This window comes from Panthera pardus, unplaced genomic scaffold (genome assembly GCF_024362965.1).
Source record: "Panthera pardus isolate Hobbes unplaced genomic scaffold, ASM2436296v1 HiC_scaffold_24, whole genome shotgun sequence".
Lineage (NCBI taxonomy): Eukaryota > Metazoa > Chordata > Mammalia > Carnivora > Felidae > Panthera > Panthera pardus.
The window spans coordinates 99,325,571-99,347,176 of record NW_026526810.1 but is presented as its reverse complement, the minus strand read 5'-3'; the positions used below and the strand labels follow the sequence as shown (position 1 = coordinate 99,347,176).

Genomic DNA, 21,606 nt, shown 5'->3' with positions numbered 1-21,606 from the left:
ATGCTGGAGGGAGCAGAAGTCAGGGGACTTGAGACAATGGAAGGAGTAAAGCCACAGGTCCCCCACTAAAAGGCCCCAGGTACAAAGGATGAATGTATTGACAGAAAATCAGACAAGTTAATTCAGTTGGAGAAAGTTCCTTGGCTTTTATGTGTAGCTCTTTACTGTGATTTTATAATTATTGATTAATGCATCAGCTGAGAAATGTGTTCTCTCCACTAGAGTAGTAGTGATACTAGGTAAACAGATTTGTAACCCAAGTCTGTATGATTGCCCAGAGATTCTGCAAACAGGAGGAGTAGACAGTCTATTGAATCTGACATACTTAATTTGAACTGTAGTATTTTCTCTTGGCCTGCTAGTTAGCTGCAAAAGAAGTTCCGTAAGATACAAATTGAAAGGCTTACTAAATTTTAACTTCTTTGGATTTATTTCTTACAAGAATAAGGCTTTGGATCAAAGGAAGAAATCTGATCGGCAATCTATCTAGAATATAATCCAAAAACCAGAAATGATAGATATTTGTCTTCAAAATTCAGTAATTTCTATACCAAAAATTTATAGAGCAAAGAAATTCTCTAAGAGTATATAGGAAAGTGTGAGGACTTTAAACTTTAAAGGGATACTTGTTTTCTTTTCCAATTCCACCTTCAAAATACCTGCCAATGCTTTCACTCTGCACGTATTCACCCTTCCTCTCCAATTAGTCAATAGTGAGTGTAGCAGTAAGCTCCCTTTGGAAGTCCTTGGAACTTTCTCTGAGATGGGGAAGGTCCCCAGGACTTCTCTCAAATTCCAACATGACATAATGAGGGGGAAAAGGAACCAGAAATAGTCTTTATTGTCATATTTTACATCTTGGGGTGTAAAATGCATCTTGGGGTGCCTGGGTGGCTCAGTTAGTTAAGCATCCAACTTCAGCTCAGGTCATGATCTCGTGGTCTGTGAGTTCGAGCCCCACATCAGACTGTGCTGACAGCTCAGAACCTGGAGCCTGCTTTGAATTCTGTGTCACCCTCTCTCTCTGCCCATCCCCTACTCTCACTCTCTCTCTAAAAAAGAAATAAACATTAAAAAATTTTAAAAATTTAAACTATAACAAATAGTCGTGCAGCTTTGATATCCTTGGATAACTGCTAAACCCCTTTTATAGAAGGGGGAGAACAAAAGAATCTATGCAGAAGGCAATAGCAGTCACAGAAGTTTAAGAAGTAACTCAGAGACAACATGTATATTTTGTGGCAGAGGTTCAAGAGTAAGAAACTACATTTTAAAGAATTCTGAAAAACATTGATTAGGGAATGCCTTATTAACAAGTAGATATAAATTAAAAACCAGAATGTCCCTGGTGATTCATAGTGACTCAGCTAAGGTAATTTGGTAATCCTAACACAGGATATGTTTTGAAGGCCTCTTCAGGTGTGGGGGGAGGGGGGGGTGTGGAGATGAAAGAGGAAATCAATTTAATGTTTTTCATTGAGAGAATTAAAATTATGCAAAAATTTTTTTTTTTGCAGTTTGATTCATCAAATGAATAAGCACATGTCTATTTGACACTCTATCACTCCCACCTGAAAGCACAAACATGCTGAAGCCTTCTTAATTGACTCCAGAAAGCTGATGGTATCCTTTTTACTTTTTATAATAACTTTAGAAAATGTGCAAAAATAGTGCAAAGATTTCATATATATGCTTCACCCAGTTTTCCCTAATGTTAACTATTTACTTAACCATTGTACAATGGAAAAACCAGGCTTAACTTTGGCACACTGTTATTAACTAAATTATGGGCTCTGATAATAGTCACTTCTAGTAGCACTTGAATTTCCTGCTTTACATTTCCTGTTATCCCCTAACTCTTAAGTAAAATTTTATTCAGAAGTTGTGGCTTCACATTAGCTATGCTTCAGGGATTTTAGTGGGGAGTCTGTCCTACATGGATGGAGGTGAAAAAGGGAGAACAGAATCTTCTTCGTTGAAGCCAGAGAAGTTACAGTGAAAGGATCATAGGCAGAGACAGCTGTGCCTACTGGCGAGGTAGTCTCATATATCAGCAAGAGTGTGGTATCAAGACAAGGTGGTCATAGAAGAAAAACATAAAAACACTTGTAACACAATATGTGGAACTTTCTTCAACCAAGGTAGCTTACTTCAACCAAGCCAACTGAGTCCACTGTAATTTCCACTGTATTTAGTGGAAGTGTGACCTGTGATCCTGTGACCTTATTTTGTAGTTACATGTTCTTAAAGCCTAGAAGTTTGGGAGAGACCTATTAAAGTTTATCTTGCCAGTTTTGACCCATCATTCCAGTTTAGTGGGATCATCTTGAATTTTGTTTCTATCATCTGTCATATTAATTATTATTTTTAGTTATAATTCTGACCTTTAAAAAACATGACGCTTTTTTTAACCTTCATCTAAGTCCAGAATAAAAATGTTGACTTAAGATGGTGACTTGTAAGGGCACCTGGGTGGCTCAGTCGGTTAAGCCTCCAACTCTTGGTTTCAGCTCAGGTCATGATCTCGCAGTTTCGTGAGTTCAAGCCCCACATCAGGCTCTGTGCTGGCAACACGGAGCCTGCTTGGGATTCTCTTTCTCCCTCTCTATCTGCCCCTCCCCTACCCATGCTGTCTTTCTCTCAAAAATAAATAAACCTTAAAAAATTGTTTTAAAATAAATTATAAATAAATAAATAAATAAATAAATAAATAAATAAATAAGGTAACTTGTGGCACTGCACTGTGGTCTTCTCTGAAGCTAGAGAACTAATGGCTCAATTTACGGTTTCTAAAATCTACCCTTTTTCCTCTTTCTGAGCTAAGGAGATTATCTTCCCATTCCAGGATTCTGGCATTTCTCCCATTGTCCATTGATTCTCTAAGATTTCTGGACTCAGACACTACCTCAATACTTTCTTTCCAGGTCCAAGAATATAATTCATTGGGGCACCTTACTGGCTCAGTTGGTACAGCATGCAACTCTTGATCTCTGGATTGAAAGTTCAAGTCTCACATGGGGTGTAGAGAGTACTTAAAAAAAAATAGTAAAATCTTAAAAAATATAATGTAATTCATTAAGGTTTAAAAATCTGAAGTTGTTTAATGTGGCTAAGTTTCCCTTTCTGATCTCTACCTATCAGATAGTCATTTACCAATAATTATTTAAACTGTCAAAAGATTAAGAGATTTTTATTGTGAGTGGAAAGAGGCAAATGCCTTGCACATATTATGTACTCAATATATGCTGAATGAATGGACAGATGATTACAGGATGATTGAATGAATGAATGGATTTCTGGCCAGTTTGCTAATCTGTAACAGTGATACCATTGGGGTGTTGAAAGTAAAAATACTTCTTCATGAGAAAAAGTGCTTCTTCATGAGAGAGAATAATAAATTACTAGTTAAGATGCTATAAATCAATCAAAAACCAATGTTAACTAACTAGAATTTAAATAAAAATTTAAAAAGAAAAAAAAAACCCAAGCTGCTTCCTTTAGCTAATAGGAATACTATTTTAGCTGATTATAAATTAGTATCTAAGTAGAAAATGTGTCAAAAGACCTGACTTTCAACTTTTAAATTAGTAGAATGAGGTTAAGACTTTTTTTTTTTTTTTTTTTTTGGTCTGTAAACCTATGTAATTTTATTGCTTTTTTTAACATCACAGTGGTTTATATAACTTCATTTAGGTCACAAAATCTTTCAAGATTTGAGAGTTCATAATTGAAAACAAAATAAAAGTATGCTTGGAAGAAAAGACTGGAGATGACTAGACAAAATCTCTAAGGTCACTTTCTTTCTTTTTTTTTTTTTTCAATATATGAAGGTTATTGTCACATTGGTTTCCATACAACACCCAGTGCTCATCCCAAAAGGTGCCCTCCTCAATACCCATCACCCACCCACCCTCCCCTCCCTCCCACCCCCCATCAACCCTCAGTTTGTTCTCAGTTTTTAACAGTCTCTTATGCTTTGGCTCTCTTCCACTCTAACCTCTTTTTTTTTCCCTTCCCCTCCCCCATGGGTTTCTGTTAAGTTTCTCAGGATCCACATAAGAGTGAAACCATATGGTATCTGTCTTTCTCTGTATGACTTATTTCACTTAGCATCACACTCTCCAGTTCCATCCATGTTGCTACAAAGGGCCATATTTCATTCTTTCTCATTGCCACATAGTACTCCATTGTGTATATAAACCATAATTTTTTTATCCATTCATCAGTTGATGGACATTTAGGCTCTTTCCATAATTTGGCTATTGTTGAAAGTGCTGCTATAAACATTGGGGTACAAGTGCCCCTGTGCATCAGTACTCCTGTATCCCTTGGGTAAATTCCTAGCAGTGCTATTGCTGGGTCATAGGGTAGGTCTATTTTTAATTTTCTGAGGAACCTCCACACTGTTTTCCAGAGTGGCTGTACCAGTTTGCATTCCCACCAACAGTGCAAGAGGGTTCCCATTTCTCCACATCCTCTCCAGCATCTATAGTCTCCTGATTTGTTCATTTTGGCCACTCTGACTGGCGTGAGGTGATATCTGAGTGTGGTTTTGATTTGTATTTCCCTGATGAGGAGTGACGTTGAGCATCTTTTCATGTGCCTGTTGGCCACCCGGATGTCTCCTTTAGAGAAGTGTCTATTCATGTTTTCTGCCCATTTCTTCACTGGGTTATTTGTTTTTCGGGTGTGGAGTTTGGTGACATCTTTATAGATTTTGGATACTAGCCTCTAAGGTCACTTTCAATGAAACATTTTACATCTTTTTAAAATCAGCTTTGGGGCGCCTGGGTGGCTCAGTCGGTTGAGCGTCCGACTTCGGCCCAGGTCATGATCTCACGTCCGTGAGTTCGAGCCCCGCGTCGGGCTCTGTGCTGACAGTGCAGAGCCTGGAGCCTGTTTCAGATTCTGTGTCTCCCTCTCTCTCTCTGACCCTCCCCCATTCATGCTCTGTCTGTCTCTGTCTCAAAAATAAATAAATGTTAAAAAAAATAAAAAATAAATAAATAAAATAAATAAATAAAATAAAATCAGCTTTATTGAGGTATAATTTACATACAACAAAATTCACTGATCTGAAAGTGTAAATTTCAGTAAGTTCTAAGAGGACCTTTTTCTTTTTAACTGGAAAGAAAATCACTAATTAGTAGATGGAGAATTCTGATTTCTGTTATCCTTTTTTTAAAAAAAATATGAAACAATATTATTTGAATCCTTTGAATTTAGCTTCAACATTAATGTCACTATCATTACCAGGGCTATTTACTCCATTTTTTGAGATCTCTAACAGAATTTTCCAGACCACATCATTTTCATTTCTATACAAATTATTTGAGCTATTTCACTTTTTAAAAAAGACCATCGTGCTATCACTACATGCACATTACATTAGGAAGGTAGGTTTTTGCTTTCGTCTTCTAGGTTGCTAATCTCTACAACAAAACATTTTTATTTAGTTATTATTATTCACTTAGTTTTAACTTAACTTTTGAATAGGCAATGATTCACATGGTTAAGCAAATTAAAATATACAAAGTATACAGTGAAAAGCCTCTCTTCCACCTCTGTCCCCATCTGCTCAGTTGCTCCTCCAGACTTGAACTTGAAACTACTGTTTATAGTTTCTTGTGTATTATTCCAGGGTTTATGTATTCAGATATAAGTAAATATAAACTTATAGGTCTCATTTCCCACATTTTGAAGAACTTGTACCTTTAACATTCACCATCTTCCCTAGCAATCAGTGGGCCATTCCTTCTTTTATTTTTCTTTTAGGAAAAAAAGGCCATTTTTATAGAACTTCAGATTATTCACACTAAAGTTTCCTAAAATTAAACATAAAGATTCTAGGTATCCTTTAGTTATTTTCATTCATCCATTTGATTCATTCATTCTGCAAAAATCTATTGATTTGTTTGCTGTGTCAAAGATCCTGCACTCAGTTCTTAGAGGATTACAAAGATTATGGATCTTGCCCTGGAAGAACATGTAGTATAGTAATAGATATAAGACATGAAGCTAAATTAACGATGATAGATGCATAAAATGGCACAGCAGTTCAAAGAAAGGAGAGATTAGTTAAATCCTATGGATCAAGGAAGACCCTCCCATTTTCCTGGGAGGAAAATGACCTTTGAGCTGAGCCATGAAACTTGGATCTAGGTACTTATGGAGATGGGATGATGAAAAAGGAAAACATTCTATGATATATCTCAGCAGTCTTGTTTGGAGAGTGACAGAAACTCAAAGTAGCTTAAAAAAGAAAGAAAAAGTAGGAGGGTACTATATTCACTCCTGTAACCAAAACCAGAATAGACAAGACTGGAGCTACCTTTAGTGTCAATAGCATACAAAGACTTTATCAGCATTAGCCTTTTCTGTCTCTCCTTCCTCCATTCTGCCTCTTCTCCTAACAGGCTCCTTCTTGTAACAGGTGACATGATTGTCAACAACTTTGGCATCATATTCTTAACTGCTTTCAACCAAGAGTAAAGAGAGAGTTACTTCTCTGCTTCCAACTCAGAAATTTTGGAAAGACTGGTCCAGTTTGCTGATTATACTCTGCTGTGAGTTGGGAAGGCAGGTACTATGTTTGCCAGCCCCGCTGGAAACATCAAATTGGGAAGAGCAGTTCCTAAGAGTGCTGCTATCAGAAGGTAGGAAGGAGTGCAGGGGAGGCACAAAGTATGGAGGTCTACTTACGCCTGCAGAATGAACAAAAGCAAGAAGGCAGCAAATTGCAGGCCACGATGTGAATATGGTGAGAAGCTCAGAAGTGAGGCATTTGTTGTGAAAAATTTAGGAGGTACTCTCAGATGCCACCCCTAAACCTGTAGAACTCTGAGGGGGTAGGGTGGGGGAGAGGGGGGAGAGGGAGGAAAGGGGAGGGGGAGGGGGAGAAGGAGAGGGAGGGAGGGGGGAGGGGGGGGAAGAGAGAGAGAAGGACCTCCTTAAATGTTACACCTTAGGCAACTTGCTTGCTTCAACATAATTTTGGCCCTGTTTAGAAGGAAGGGATGCTCAACACTGTTGAAGATCAACAGGCTGAGTAGTTGAGGACCCAGTAGAGTGACCTTTGAGGGGGCAGTTATGATGGAATAATGCCAGTAAAAGCCAGATTGCAAGAAGTTAATTAGTATCTAGTGAAGAAATGGAGGCAAAGAATGTAGACTACTCTTTCCTCTCTTACAAAGTTTGGTGGTAGAACGAATGATAGAGAAGGAATTGCAATTTAAAGGGAAAGCTGGAGGCCCAACAAGTTTATTTTACTTTACTCTATTTTTAATATTGGTTCTATTTGACCCAAGAAGCAGTCATCTACTTCCATGGAATGACTTGAAGGATTCCTGGCTCTCTGCCAACCAAAAATAATTTTGTACTAGCTTACTAGTGATGTCTGAATTGTTACCATTAGTGATTTGGGTTTATTGAATTAAAGGATTATCTCCTAGCAGTTAGTAAGTACCCTCCTAGGCCCCCATCTGTAGGTAATTCATTAAGCTTTTAGCAGCTATTTGTATGTCAATGTGAATTGGCTTATCTGATTTTTTGGTAACCACTGAGAATAGATTTTGATCAAGGGAGGGTAGAGAGCACTGAGGGTTTCTGACGGTTTGGGATGTGACACCTGTAAGGAGGCAAAGTGAAAAATCCTCAAAAGGAAAGGTGGGGTTCTAAGGGATAACCTGTCTATTTCACAGTCCTACCCAAGGCCAGCTCTATATCTGTAATCTGAAACTCACTTTCCCTCTATCAATGAAACACCTTTAAAAACAGCTTTTGAGTAAAACTTTGTAAAAACTTTCTGGGGAAATACATATTGTCCTGGATAAAAGAAAACCTGGAGTCAGAAAGCCTGTTCTGAAAGACATGAAGGAAGGCAGGAAGGTAGGAAGGTAGGAAGGAAGGTAGGAAGGAAGGAAGGAAGGAGAAAAGAAAGAAAAAAGAAACAGAAAAAGAAATACTTGGCCTGTGCAGAGGCAGAATTACCTGGAAGCAAGCGACACTAAGGTTACAAGGTACCTTACTTGCACAGACCCCTTCTCAAACGCCCTGGGAGGGATCCTAGCAATATGCTCACATGATCATGCATTTTTGGAAACGTTGCAAAATAGGTAATTTAACTATAATAGACCACTGTCTCTGTGCACTTCTATTTTCCCTTTGTCATTTCCCCTAGTGCTGGGCACCACTGGAGTAACCATTTTTCTATCTGGTAGCTAAAGTGAACTTGAGTTGGGGATACAGTTTGGGTTTAGTGGTACATATTTTACGGTTTGTTGTCATTTCTGTGTATTGTTAGGCTATTGCTAGCTCCTTTGGTGCAGGGATGTCTTGTAGGAATATTCCTACTTCTGTTGTGCTGATTTATGTGTCACAACACGAATATGTAAGGCCTTTGATTACAAACTGGTTAATGAGTGTGGTCAATGCAAAGGTTACTTAAGATGGGTCACCGTTCAAGGAAACTGAAAATGTCCTCACATCTTATGTTCACATACGAAAGAAACTTCCTAGAGGCTTTCCCAAATTTGATACCAATCTAAAAAATTACATATGGCATTGCCAATAATGAGCTATGAAACTGAAACTTTTCTAAAATCTGAATAATAAAAATATTAAAAACCAACCCATACTAAAGACTAAATTATCTTTCAAGACTGTACTGTAAAATTATTGTCATATATAGAAGCAATCAAAGAACACATAGGAGAAAAAAGTAGGGAAAAAACTATTCTAGAGGTATATGTGACAATTAATAAAATGATTTTGTTATTTGGATTTTGTAATGTGTGTTGTGTTTGCTCAGTTTAAAAATTTTATAGTTGTTGTGATTTCTTACGTCCAATTTTGTACTCATAATTTTATATCCTTTACCTTATAGGGCATCCTCCCCTCCAAATTATTTAAACTTCAAGGCCTACAAACTCTGGATTCTTCCCCGGTCCTGTGGCTGAGCAAGTAATGTGAGCCCCGTTTTCTTATCTGGAAGGTAGAAACCATACCTGCTGACTTCCCTCACAGGATTCTTGTGAGGAAGTGAGATGGTGCAGCTGAAGGGACTTCATTATTAGCTATGAAGAGCCACATAAATATAAGTAAAGCAGGATAAATATAAGTAAAGCAGGGTCACTGCTTCTTCCTCAAAAAAAAAAAAAAAATAGACCTTGCACTTTCCCTAAAAGGTTATCTTTTCAGTGATTATACTTACATTTGAGGTTATCCTGAATTGCAGGATAGGCTAAAATCCCTTTGGAGAACTTCATATATAATGATGAGCAGCGCCAACCAGAGTTAAAAGCCTAAGAAAGAGTGATGTTGTATTAGCACAAGTTTACCCATTATCAAGGTTGGGAAACCAACATACTGGGTCTTCCCTGCTAGGGGTGGTGAGCAGAGCTGCTTCTAAAAACAGCATTTAGCATTCAAATTCAATAATATTCCAAATGTGTAGATGACATCTATTAAAACACAATTTTTAAGGGGAGTTGTACACCTTATTTCCGTGGCCTAGCATTTAACCAGGAAAAATGGGAACAGGGAAGTTCCATTCACTGAATACCTATTATATGTGAGGGTCTGGTCTAGGTGCTTTATCACAAACATTCACGACGTCCCTGGATATTATCAACCTCATATTGCAGAAGTAAAAGTGAAGGCTCAAAGAGTTGAGTGACTTGCCCAAATCCACAGTGATTAGCAAGGTCTCTTTGATCCCACCATTTTAGGCATCAGTCTATTGCTACATGCTATTTACAGTATAGTTTTCCTTTTCCTATTTGCTTGTCTGTTTTAAATTGATGAATCCAGCTCGTAGCATCACATTTGCCTGCAAAAATTATTTTGTAGATCAGATGTCTAGTGTATATGCATACGCTTTTAGTTTAAATGCATACTTTATCATGAATTTATGGAAAGTCAGTATATCCAATGCAATAGAATCTGCCTTAAATGGTACTTAATTTGAATGGACAAATCTTTAATAGGAATTTTAAATATCTGAAAATGTTTGAAATGCATAATAAACTAGTTACCACCAACCAGACTGTTCATGTATCAAATTAATATGCACAGTCTAAACTTAGATATTTGATTTCATGCTAAAAAACTCAGGGCTATTCTCTTCAGTCTGAAAAACATATAGTAAATCAACATTCTGAGGTTGCAGACTGAGAGTGCCAGGCTAAAATGACTTTCCAAGAGGCAGCTGTATCTATATTTTATCAGAACTCAAGATTACACACAGTTCACTTCCTTCTGTCCATTAAAATTTTAAATTCAGATGAGTTTAGCAACCAGTGGATTTTCACAGGGCTTTTGTGATTTAAGATTGTAATGAAAATTCTGTTTTTCACCCCTTAGCCTAAGCATGGAGGTGGAATACCAATCCAAGATCTTAAAATTGGACACTTTGAATTTGTTATTTTGTGTGTTTATGTTTTAATTTGTAGGTCAAGACTAAAGTGGGGGTGGGGGAAGGAGAGAGACAAAGAAAGGAGTTATTTTGTAAGAAGAAACCTTTTTCATAACAGACAAAAATATTAGGAATTATATTTTATAGGGTTCAGAGGGTGTAATAAATAGAATTTTCTAAACCTAAGGAGATGACTCCTACCTTACTGTTTGGGGAAAATGTGTGTGTGAGAAGTTAATTTTCATGTTATGAACTCCAAGCCACAGGGTTCTAAAAAAACCACACACTTAGAGGGGGTATCATCCCAGAGAACCTGACAAGTAGGTAAGAGCTTGTAACCTGAAGTATTTAAGTGAACTCTGGGTCCAGGTTCTATTTGCCATTTTCGCTGTTCAAATGAACTCAGAACTAGCAGCGCTCCTCCACTAATTCGGGACAGGTTTTAACGAAGCTACATTAATTATTTCAGTTTAAAAATATTTATTGAGCACCTACTTCTAGGCCAGCCCTGGGAATATAAAGATGAATAAAATTCAATACCTGCCCTTAAAGAGCTTACACTCTAGCGGGAGGTGGGGCGGAGGGGTTCGAACATATAGACAAATGCACAAATACATCACAGCAGTTAAAATAGACGTTAGATAAAGTACTGTGAGGCCGCTAAAGAGGAAGTAGAGAAGTCTCTGTGGGGAGCCCGCTGAATCAAGAAAGACTCCTGGGAAGTGGGATCGGCTTCCAAGATCGAACGGTTAGCCGTCGAGGTGTCGGGGGCTGCGTTAGGTCGGCAGAGGAAGTGGAAACCGCGCGAGCAGAGGCACACAGCGTGAAACTGCTTGCTGTGCTCTGGGATGGCCCTCACACCGCTTTATCTTCGAACCAGGAGAAAAGGAGGGGTGTGGGGAGGAAATCAGTTCGATCCCTGACGCTGGGGTAGGTCTAAAGAGGTTTGGGAATATAAATCCTAGCAGATAGAGAGCTGCCCGGCATGATTCTGGGGAGATTTGTAGGAGCCGAAACGGGAGCGGCCAAGTTTCTGAAAGACCGGGGCTCCGGTGGCAGCGGAGGCCTGCGGAAGTTTGTGCCGCTGCGGGCATTTGGCTCTCAGGACGCTCTGCTGTGGGTCCCCAACCCCGACGGCTGACCCGCGGATCTTCGGGGCTCGCAAAGCCCTCTCGAGGCCTCAGAGCCTGCAGATCCTACTCCCTGAGTATGGAGCCTCTCTGCGCTCCGGTCACCGCTTGGGCAACTCACGCGACTCCGCCGAGAGCCTGCGGTGACAACTGCCGTTCCCTGGTCCGGGGACACCAGGACGCTTACCGCTGCCGGTCGCGGGCGACCCTGCCCGCGCAGCCTCCTCACACGCAAGGCGGACGCGCGCCGCAGCAACCCGCGCAGGCCCAGACCCGCGGCGCATCGTCTTGCACGAGGCTGGCGAACCGCCGTAGCGCCGTCAGAGGCTCGAGGGCGAGCGCGCGCCTTAGTTGCTGCTGTGGCGCGCATTTGTTTATCGCCTCACCTAGGTTTTTAACCCTTCGCCCCCCCGCCCCTTGATTTTGAGAGGTTTCTCTCCTCGAGCTGTTTTGGGTCAGGCAGTCTAACAATAGGAGTGGCTCCCGGCCTACACGTCTCAGAGCTCCCAGGGCGCTGGACGGAAAAGGTGGGTGTGTGGAGTTGTCACCTCACGGAGTCGCGATTCGAACCCTGGCGGAGGGAATCACCTTCCCGGTACTGGGCACGCACTATGGAATTCTCCCGGGGAAAAAAGTTCGTGCAGACCTCCTCTCTCAGGCCTGCCTTCCCTAGGGGACCCACGCACCCGCCGCCCCTGCCGCCATTTCCCAGCAGGCCTCCAGGGGGCCTCCCGGCCGCGGCCTTCCTGCCGGCCGCTCCGGGCCCCCGCGCGGGGTGGGACGCGCCTCGGCGCCCGGGCCAGTGTGCGAACAATGACCCCTTCTCCCCTCACCGCCGCCTCTTCCCCGACACCGCCCCCCTCGCACCCCCAGGCAAACCTATTAGCCATTCAGGCCGACAAAACCCCGCGGCCCCGCGCATTGTCCCGCGGAGCTCCCGGCCACCGTCATTAGCCCTGATTACGCTGAGCCGCCTGACAGCCCTGCGGGCCGCTCGGCAGACCCCCCATTCACTGCCGCCCCCGGGCCCCGCCTCACAATAGGAGCGGAAATCGTCCGCGCTCCCGCGTCCCGGCTGAATAGAGCAAAAAAGCTGCTTCTCTTCTCCTCCCGCCCCATTCACGTTCTCTTTGGATACAATATTTTTTTCCTTTTTGTTAAAATTAGGGAGAGAGAACGGGGTCAAGGAAGATTTTGATTGAGCTCTTTGCCTGTCATTTGTTTAATGTAAACAAAGAGCAAGTCCTCCCCCACGCCAGCCTCTCATCCCCTCCCTCCCGGATTTTTATAAACAAACTGGAGGAGGGAAAGGGGGCGGGGGGGGGGGGTGGTTGGCGAGCGCGGCGGGTGGAAGAGGAGTGGGTCATTAAAGTGGAGGAGAGAGGAACTGCGGCATTTGGGGAGCGGGAGCCATCGCGCTTTTGGTGGAACTGGCGGGTGGTTGAAATATTTATAACCGATAAAGGGGCCTGAGTTGGTTAAATCCTCACATTGGTCAGATCCGTTGAATTGTTAGAATGCAGCTTCTTTCCACTCTGCTGGAGTAATTGCTTTTTGGGAAATTGTTACAGGAAATAAATTTCATGAGAAGACAGAAAGGAAACCCATCAAATGGAGATTTCTCCAAATTCGGAAACTTTCAGCATTGCTACTACCTGGAATTAAACACAAACCAACCAACAAACAAACAAAACCTTTCTAGACTAGGATAAAACTGATATGGGGAGAAAAAATCTTAGAAAAAGAGAATTTTTACGATACCTGCCCATGGGAATTTTTGGACCAATTAACATAAATATCTGTGTCATGATTTGGAACAATTTCCAACACATGATTATCAAAGAATTGACTACTCACAAGAGCAGTTAAGTGCCACCAGGTTTCAGATAAACGTTTTAAAAATAAAGTACTGTGTCACCCCTTAAGATTCTAACATGAAATTAGATAAATGAACCTACAGATTGGTGAAACAGAATAGCTACTTTATAATGTAATCCTTAGGCAACATGTTACTTTAAGCAAATTAGGTGTACTTTAAAGGCTTTCACCAAAGCAGGAAAAAAAGCCCTCCATAACTGTTTGGTTTTGTCTTTTTTGTCAAGCCGTAAATGTTATTTAAAAATTATTTGTAAAGAGAAAGCTTAGCTCTTATCAGTGTTACCCTTTTTTTTCTTGAGAATGCGGAATGGACATTTTCTTCTGCTTTTAGGCATCATTTGAACTGGTTGAGTAGGATGGGATTTTTAGAATCTCAAATGCCTCTACATCATTTACTAATTTGTCCTTTCCCTTCCTTCTTGTACCTGGAAACATCAGTTTAAGAGAGAAAATTTGCTATTTTCTCCAAATGCTGGTCTGGGCAGCTCCTTTGTTAGCGTCTGGAGGGTCTGGGAAACAAGAATGGAAGTCTCTTGATATTTCATTGAAGCGCAATACTCCTTTGCAGATTCAGGACTACAGTGAAACAAGGCAAGCACCTATAGGGCAAAATTTAAAACAGCTCTCATTCCTAGATGCCTTGCACTTGCTGTACTTGCTTGACCTTGAGAGTGAATGCCTCCTTAAATTTTGTACTCTAGGTGCTTCCATTGCCTCATAGGAGTCCTGGCCTTGCTCCTTGGCATTCAAGGAACTAGGTGGGGAGGGAGGGCATTCTAGGAAACAAGAGTCTTCAGGAAGCTCTACCATGCTAGCCTTTCTGGACCCACAGAAGGGCATTTGCTTGCCTTCCCGAAGAACGCCATCTTGATCACAAAGATATCCCCACTCCTTCCATCTAGAGCTCTTGTGCAAGAGAGTTTTGGTTGTTAACAATTCTCTGGATAAGGGCCCCAGTATACAATGACAACAATTTATAAAACCCAAATGAGGCCAAATTTGGTTAAGTGATTTAGAAACCAAAAATCAACCCTTTTTCATGTCTTTGGTTTCTCTCATATATCTTGTCATATGACTGCTTTTTGTCTTCCATGGCTTCACTTATTTTATCTTATTTGTTTGTTTGTTTATTTATTTAGGTTTGGACATTGGCACTTCTACCCAAATAAGTTAGTAGGCTTCTGAACCAGAGGACATCTGCTAAGGACAGAGAGGTAAATTGAAAAGAGTCCTGTGTGTGTGTGTGTGTGTGTGTGTGTGTGTGTGTGTGTCAGGAGGAGCTCAAGGAGAGAAGTTCAGCTTAAGTGATTTAAAGATCAATGTCAAATTTTATAATATGCAACCCATTTCACTAGGAAAAAAAGCTTAAGAGACTCTGGATAACATTTACTTTTTTAGTGCAAGGACATTGTTTAGTTTTCTTTTTTTGGTATGTGTGTGTGCCTGCACAAGTTAAATCTAAGAATATTTGATAGTTTTAATCGAGGCCATTGAAGGACAAGGAAGCTCTAGATGACTTATTTCATGTTTGATACAGAGATCAGATTTTTAAAATGCCATCCTCTGCAGCCTCTATTTCACCTCAATATGTGACATAACATCCTTTCCTTCATCTAAGTATCCTTTTTGTGGCAAATAATGTTTGATAAAAACCTTCTCTGCAGCAAGATGTTCATTTAGTTATTAAAACTTCTCCTATCTTTTGTCTTATTTTAATATGAGTTTAATCCTAAATGTAGTATATATCCACTTTAGCATGATCGGGGGGTGCCTATTTTGTATGGGAGAGGGCCTAAAAGGAGATGGAAAACCTTTCTAATTGCAGAGCCTGTGTCAGAATAGTCTTGCATTTTTATAAAATAGGACTCACGACTGAGTCCCAGAGTTTAGCTTCTTAAATTATTCCTGAAAGCCACTAACATTTCATAAAAGTGAGTGTCAGGTGGACAAGCCATAGTAAACCGTGCTTGGGGATGTGTGGAGTTGCCTTATAGGGGATGCTCATGTTGGCAACTTCTGGGTTTAAATATATGCTACATATGCACATGTACATATATACATACAAATATACAATTTGTTGGGCAGGTGGTTATGAATCTACCATGGGCCACTTAAAAAAATATACCAGGAGACGTCAGAGAAAGCAAAAGGTATAGAGAAGACTCTCCGGAGACTATTTGTACAAGGGCCCCCTGCTTACCTGGTGAAATGTTTTGTTTTGTTTTGTTTTGTTTTTTTAAGAATCTGAGAGCAGCTCACTTAATTAAGAAAGGTTGATCACCAGGTTTTTATTGTTTGGCTTCTTCACACAGAACCCATCTGTTCGAAACCCTGCGCCTTTAGAAACAGCAAGTTCCCAAGATACAGAGAAACCTACCACGGTAGTCTCTTAAATAAGTAAATAAACAGCATATATATGTTTTGTTTTGTTTTTTTAAAACTTCAAAGCAAAAGTTATACATATATAACAGCGTCCTTTCGACGTGAAATACCCACGGGAGATTCAGGACAGGCGCTCAGCGGTGCAGTTTGGGTTCCGGAGGCATCTCTGCAGTAAAATTCTTGGGAAAAAGCAAAGCAAGGAGAACGTGGCGCTGGGTTGAGCCTCACCGCGGGCCCCTTTAATAGCGGCCGGAGGGCGCCAGTGGAGCCAGGCCGGGCGGAAACGCGCAACCCGAGCCCCGCGGGTCCCTGGCCACCTGGTTTCGGAAGCGCTGGGTTTGCGTGGTCTCTCATCCTCCCTTACTATTTCATTTTGTGTTGTTTTAATAGTGGATTCTGTTTCCGAGTGTGCTGGATGGGCAGCTCAGATGTCGCACTCGCTGTCGCTGGACGTGATGGAGATGGCCGAAGTGGCGGCCTTGCTGGAGAGGCTGGCGGCCGGGCTGGCTGCGGCGCCCAGCACCTCGGGCGTGCCCTCTTCCTCAGCCCTTAGAGCCCGCCCGGAGCCCTGCGACATGACCTGCTGCTGGAGTCTATGGGAAGGAAAGGGACACCAGTCACAGCGCGTAACATAGCCTCCCCTTGCGCCCCCTGCGCCCCCCCTCCCCCGCTTTGCATCCCTTAAGCCCAGAGGCTAGCGGATCTCCCACAGACCCCGGCAGTTAAAGTAGGAAAAGTGAGGCAACGGAAGCCAGGAAGGATTCCACAGCTGGCCGCCTCTCCAAGTAGCCCAGCAGTTGTCCCATCCTTCTTCTGAATCCTTTCTGGGCTCCCCATCTGAGATGCTGGGCTCACAGGTTCGTTCGCGGTTGTTGGCCGCCTTTGTGAGATTTACAATACTGTCAAGATAAATGAGGTGTGGGTGACAAAGGCATATCGGGCTCCGGGATAGGGAACCCATTTCCCATCGTGCGTCTCCTCCAGGCGCACGCTCCTGTCAGTGCCCTACAGTAAGCCGGTCGGACCAAAGCTAAAGGCAAAAAGGGCTGTCTGAGGATTGCATGGAGCATTTGGTCCTGGGAGATGAGGCTGGGTTCTTGGACAAAATGTTTGGCTAATTTAGAGCCACACGCTGAGGAAGCGACAAACCTCAACTGACTATAGTTTGCTATTTTGAGGAAGAGTCGTCCACGCGGAAAGAGAACTCATCTTTCATCCAGAAGTCTATCGAAAATTATTTTCAAAGCATTAGAGGACGCATCTGGGCTTTTAAAACGACAACACTGACCTGCCACATTGCTAATAAGTCAGGCTTCGCTTAATAGGAGCCTGGGCCCAGGCTGACAAGAATTTGCTTTGGGCCTTGGGGGTCCCTAAATGTTGCTGGAATTTTAATGTTTACACATTTTAATGTTTAATCTTTCCTCTTTTCAATGCAGCCTTGGTTTTATGACTGGAACCAGTGGCTGGGGCGACCCCCTAAGTTCCAAGAATGAGGGAGAGAATGGAGAACCAAGAGCCCGGAAGGAACTCCCCCGCCCCCCGCCCCCCTTACCCGCCCAGGATCCCAGAACGCAGTGGGCTCATAACTGAAGACAGACTGAGCTCTCAACTCCTTCGGATCCAAGTCGCTGGGCCCTGGGAAAGGGCCCCTGGGGCGCCTTCGCCCGACCCACCAGGGTGAGCGCAAGGAGCGTAGGCCTCTAGGTACCGACCTGTTCTTGGCTGCAGCCGCCCGGTCCCTTTGTCGGCGGTTTTTGAACCAGTTGCCCACCTGCGTAGGGGTCAGTCCAGTTGCCTGGGCGAGCTCACGCTTTTTGCTGGGGTTAGGGTATGGGTCCTGCAGATACCATTCCCGTAGCAGATGCCTCGTGCGCTCCTTGAAGCAGTGTGTCTTCTGTTCGCCGTCCCAAATGGTGCGCGGCAGCGGGAACTTCTTCCTCACGCGGTACTTGTCCACCGGCCCCAGGGGCCGTCCACGCAGCTTCTCAGCCTCCTGGTAATGCGCTTCGAGCCACAGCGCCTGCAGCTTGGCGTGCGACTCCTTGGTGAACTTGTGGTTTTCCAGGATATGATAGAGCTCGCGGTAGTTGCCGCCGTGAAAGGCCACGATGGCTCGCGCGCGCAGCACCGATTCATTCTTGTTGAGGGCCTCACAGGCCGCAGGGGCCACGGGCAGCGACCAGAGGAAGCGACCCAGGCGCTCTACGTCGCCGCTCTCCTCCAGAGTCTCGCATACCCCGGCCACTTGCTGGGGACTGAAATTCAAGATGGGCAACTGGAACATCGAGGCAGCGCCGACTGCAGCGGGGGCGCGGAGAGCGGAACCGGACACGCAGCAGATGTCGGCGGGCCTGGCGGGGTGCGCCAGGCTCTCCTCGGTGAAGCGGCTTAGGGCAGCCGGGACGCACGACCCGGGCAGCGCGGCGGCGCAACGGCTGGGAGCGAGCGAGCAGGAGGGATTGGAGGAGGTGCCGGCCCCGCCGCCCGGGTTCGGCTCGGCTCCGTTAGGGCACGCAGGCCGGCGAACTGGCGCCGCTACTGGAATGGGCGGATTGGCGGCGCGGGCGCCATGGAGACCCCCTGTCAGTCACTGGCTCTCTCTGCCAATCAAGACTGCGACCAGCGCGCCCGGGTCATTTCAGCACCTCCCCGCTCTCGACAGCGCCCGCCGTTTACCCGTGGACTTTTCCTCAGTATTTTGCAGAATCTGGAGGAGGAAAACACTGGAGAGTGGCTGGGAGAAAGTGGAAGGCAAGAACAGCAGCCTTTCAATACCCTCATCCAGGCTTGTTCCTCCACCCCCGCCCCCCACCCTTGCCAAAAGAGGCAGTGGTGCTACAGGAATCCACTTTGGAGTGATGCGCTGCCTGGGTCAAGAGGTCTCCAGAGGACAATGAGGACTGGGCCAAATCGAAATCCTCCAAGAATTCGCCAAGTTTAATTGTAATGAAACAGAAAACTTTGGGGGGGAGCGCACGAATGGGGAGGGAGGGAAGTAGATCACCCCATTTCCCCCCAGCATCCATCCCCGCATGCATTTTCCCCTTTTCCAGCTGCAAAGCAGCCGAGTGGGAAGCGAATCTGAAGCAGAAGGAACGGGACCAGGGATCTGTTAAGAGGTCAGTTTGGGCTATCCCCACCATCTTCAAAAGCCTCCTGAAATCATTTTAAATACGAGCTAGAACAACTGTCACACCTGATAACACAGGTGTTGACCATGAAGTCAAACACTCAAGAAAGGGAGTTGCACCTCCCCAAAAGTTTATACTTTTCAGCACTAACCCCCCTCCCCAGTTTAATGGACTTCAACAAATGTGCAGCCTAGCCACATCAAGAGTGAGAAGTCACGGGTAGGTCAGGACAGCAACTTAAAAGCTTATTTCAAAGATCTTTTTTAAAAATATTGATTTGCTCTTCTTGCAGGCTGATTTTGCCCTACCCTGTGTTAGAACATTTAACTCGAGCTGAGCTGGGAATAGAAACTGTAACCTTGGCCTTTTTGCCCCAAAGGAATTCAGTACAAGTAGAGAAAGGGGAATCACAGAAATGGGGGTGGTGGTGGAGCAGAAAACCCTTTCTAAGCTGCTGAGCACTGACCCCTCCTGCAGAGAGGAAGGGCCTTCTAGGCAGCTCTGCCTTAGGGCCAGCAGATTGAATTGGCAACTTTTATTGATTCCCAATTGACATCCACATCATACCATTTTCTGAGGTCTCTGTCAAAAGAAACCATGATCTCACCTGGGCCTTTGATAGGGGCTTGTTTAGTGTGAAGAAAATAATTGGGAGAGGGGAGTCCTTCGAAAATGCCTGGAAAACTATCGTTGGGTCCATCCCTAAAGGAATCAGATGGGAATATTCACCTCTGAACTGGACTGGACCCGGCTGTCTTTTCTTTAGTATCAAGTACAATTTGTATGCGGCTTGTACAGCTCTGGTAAATCAGAAGGCAGATAGATAGCACAGATGGTTGGAGGTGTCAGGTCAGATTATGCTACGCCTGAGTGCAGGGCAAAGCTCGTTCTGACGGAAAACCCTGATATTATTTTCACAGATCTTCACAGTTCACTCGAAAAAAATAGCCTAGGTTGGGGGGGGGGGGGGGGAGGAAGCCCTGCAACCATTTACATCATTTCTGTGAGATTGCTAGCCGCCTCGATGCAGAGGCTTTCTTTTCTAAGAGTTCATTTTCTTGAAATGCGACAGGGCAGGGGCAAAATGCAGAGGGCGGTGAGTATAATGTCAAAGCACAAATCTTCCCTAGCTTGGGGCGATTTCCAAATTCGCAGAAGAAACAACTTTTAGTGGAAACATCGAACACAAATGCCCAAAATACGCAGTATAGAAAACCCGGGCCTTGGGGATCGGGCAAGGGTGAAGCGGAACCCAGGAAGGCGGTGGTTCCCGGCACCTTCCCGGCCAGGGAAGGAAAGAATCGCCTCGCTCCAGTTTGCGGAAGTTTCTTATCTTTCCCTCTCGGGGTGTCTCCCCTGCCGGCTCCGCTTAGCAGAATGGCTTCACGCTCACCTTCCACGCGGAAGAAGCCGAAAGTCTGGGACACCCTACAGCCCCGAACCCAGAGAGGACCCCAACACATGCACTTAGCCGCTGGAGGTGAGAAGTTGCCGGTACCCCCAGGGGACCTGCCTCCCCCGCCCTTTTGCTGAACAGTTTGAAAACTGCGAATTCGGGGGGAAACTGGCTTCTTATCCTTAGTTTTCTTGAGCAAGTTGTGTTAATTTTCCAAGTCTACCTTCCCTCTCCAGGAAATGGGAATATCCCGTTTCTCGGACAACGGTTCTGCAAATACTGGGGGAGAGGGCGCGTTGGCTTCCGTGCGTTTGGGGCTCTCAGGCAACCGGGACCAAAATCTTAGGTTGCGCTGGAGCGGAGGGAAAAGGGCGCTGGCCAGAGGTTGCAAAGTCCCAGTTCCTCCAAGACTCCCTGTCTGGACGCTAGGCGTTTGGGGTATGAGAAGTGTCTAGAGGCCGGGGTCTACTGTCAGAAGAGCCTATCTTCGCCATCCCAGGGGATTTGGTTTAATTTTATTAACTCAAACGAATAAACTACCTCTGGGAAAGTTGGGATCACGTATTCATTCATCACAAACAGAAGAAATACATACTCCCCCACACACCCCAATCCCTGATAATGAAAAAAGCTCCGCCGGGTTCCTTAAAAATAATCCCGTTGTGGACAAGGCGGTGACCCCCCCCCCCCCCCGCCCCTTAAAGCGCCAGGTGAAAGTTGTACCTTAGGGTTGACTGCTTAATTTTACGGAAAGATAGATTTTTACCAGTTTTGAAACTTTGCACCAACCATCCGGGCAACCTCCTGCTTGCCACCCTCAACTTTATTTTTCTTTTGCGTTTGACCAAGAAACCTAGAAAGCTCAGCGGCCGCCCCTGGCGTCGGGCCTATCTGGGCAGCTTTGCAACTTTCTGTGGTTGGTTTGCATCTAGTAGATTTGGGAGGCCTTGGGCAGATGCTAGGTTCTCGCTGGGAATCCAAAAATTCTATTCCTCTTTCTGAAGACTCAGTTTTACTTCACAAGGGAAAAAATATGGAGAAAAAAGCTTGTAGAAGACAATGCCCCTGGGCAGATTCTGTGTTTAATTATTCAGTGCGGCAGCAGCAAAGTACTCACCCCGCACCACCCCCGGAGGTTGTGAGGTTCATACCAGAGATCTTCAGAGTTCGTCTGGGATTTCTTGTGCTCATCGATCTCACCCCTCGTTTTGCTCTTTCTGATTTTCTAGAGTAGAGACACACGTGGAGCCCCCGTTACACCTTGCTGAATGG

The 21,606-nt window shown here is 44.1% G+C and overlaps 1 protein-coding gene across 2 annotated transcripts; it reads right to left on the bottom strand.

The window, feature by feature from the left end:
- Positions 1-15,685: 15,685 nt before the first annotated feature.
- On the bottom strand, positions 15,686-18,378 carry SIX6 (SIX homeobox 6). Of its 2 annotated transcripts, XM_019451628.2 has the most exons (3): positions 17,520-18,378; positions 16,519-16,703; positions 16,233-16,397 (listed from the first exon to the last, which is right to left on the bottom strand). In XM_019451628.2, the coding sequence occupies exons 1-3, from the start codon at positions 18,089-18,091 to the stop codon at positions 16,354-16,356; spliced, it is 801 nt and encodes a 266-aa protein (XP_019307173.1). In that variant the 5' UTR covers positions 18,092-18,378; the 3' UTR covers positions 16,233-16,353. The 2 variants fall into 2 exon arrangements, with proteins under 2 accessions (XP_019307174.1, XP_019307173.1); XM_019451629.2 differs by lacking the exon at positions 16,519-16,703 and having other exon boundaries at positions 15,686-16,397; positions 17,520-18,372.
- Between the last annotated feature and the right edge of the window lie 3,228 nt (positions 18,379-21,606).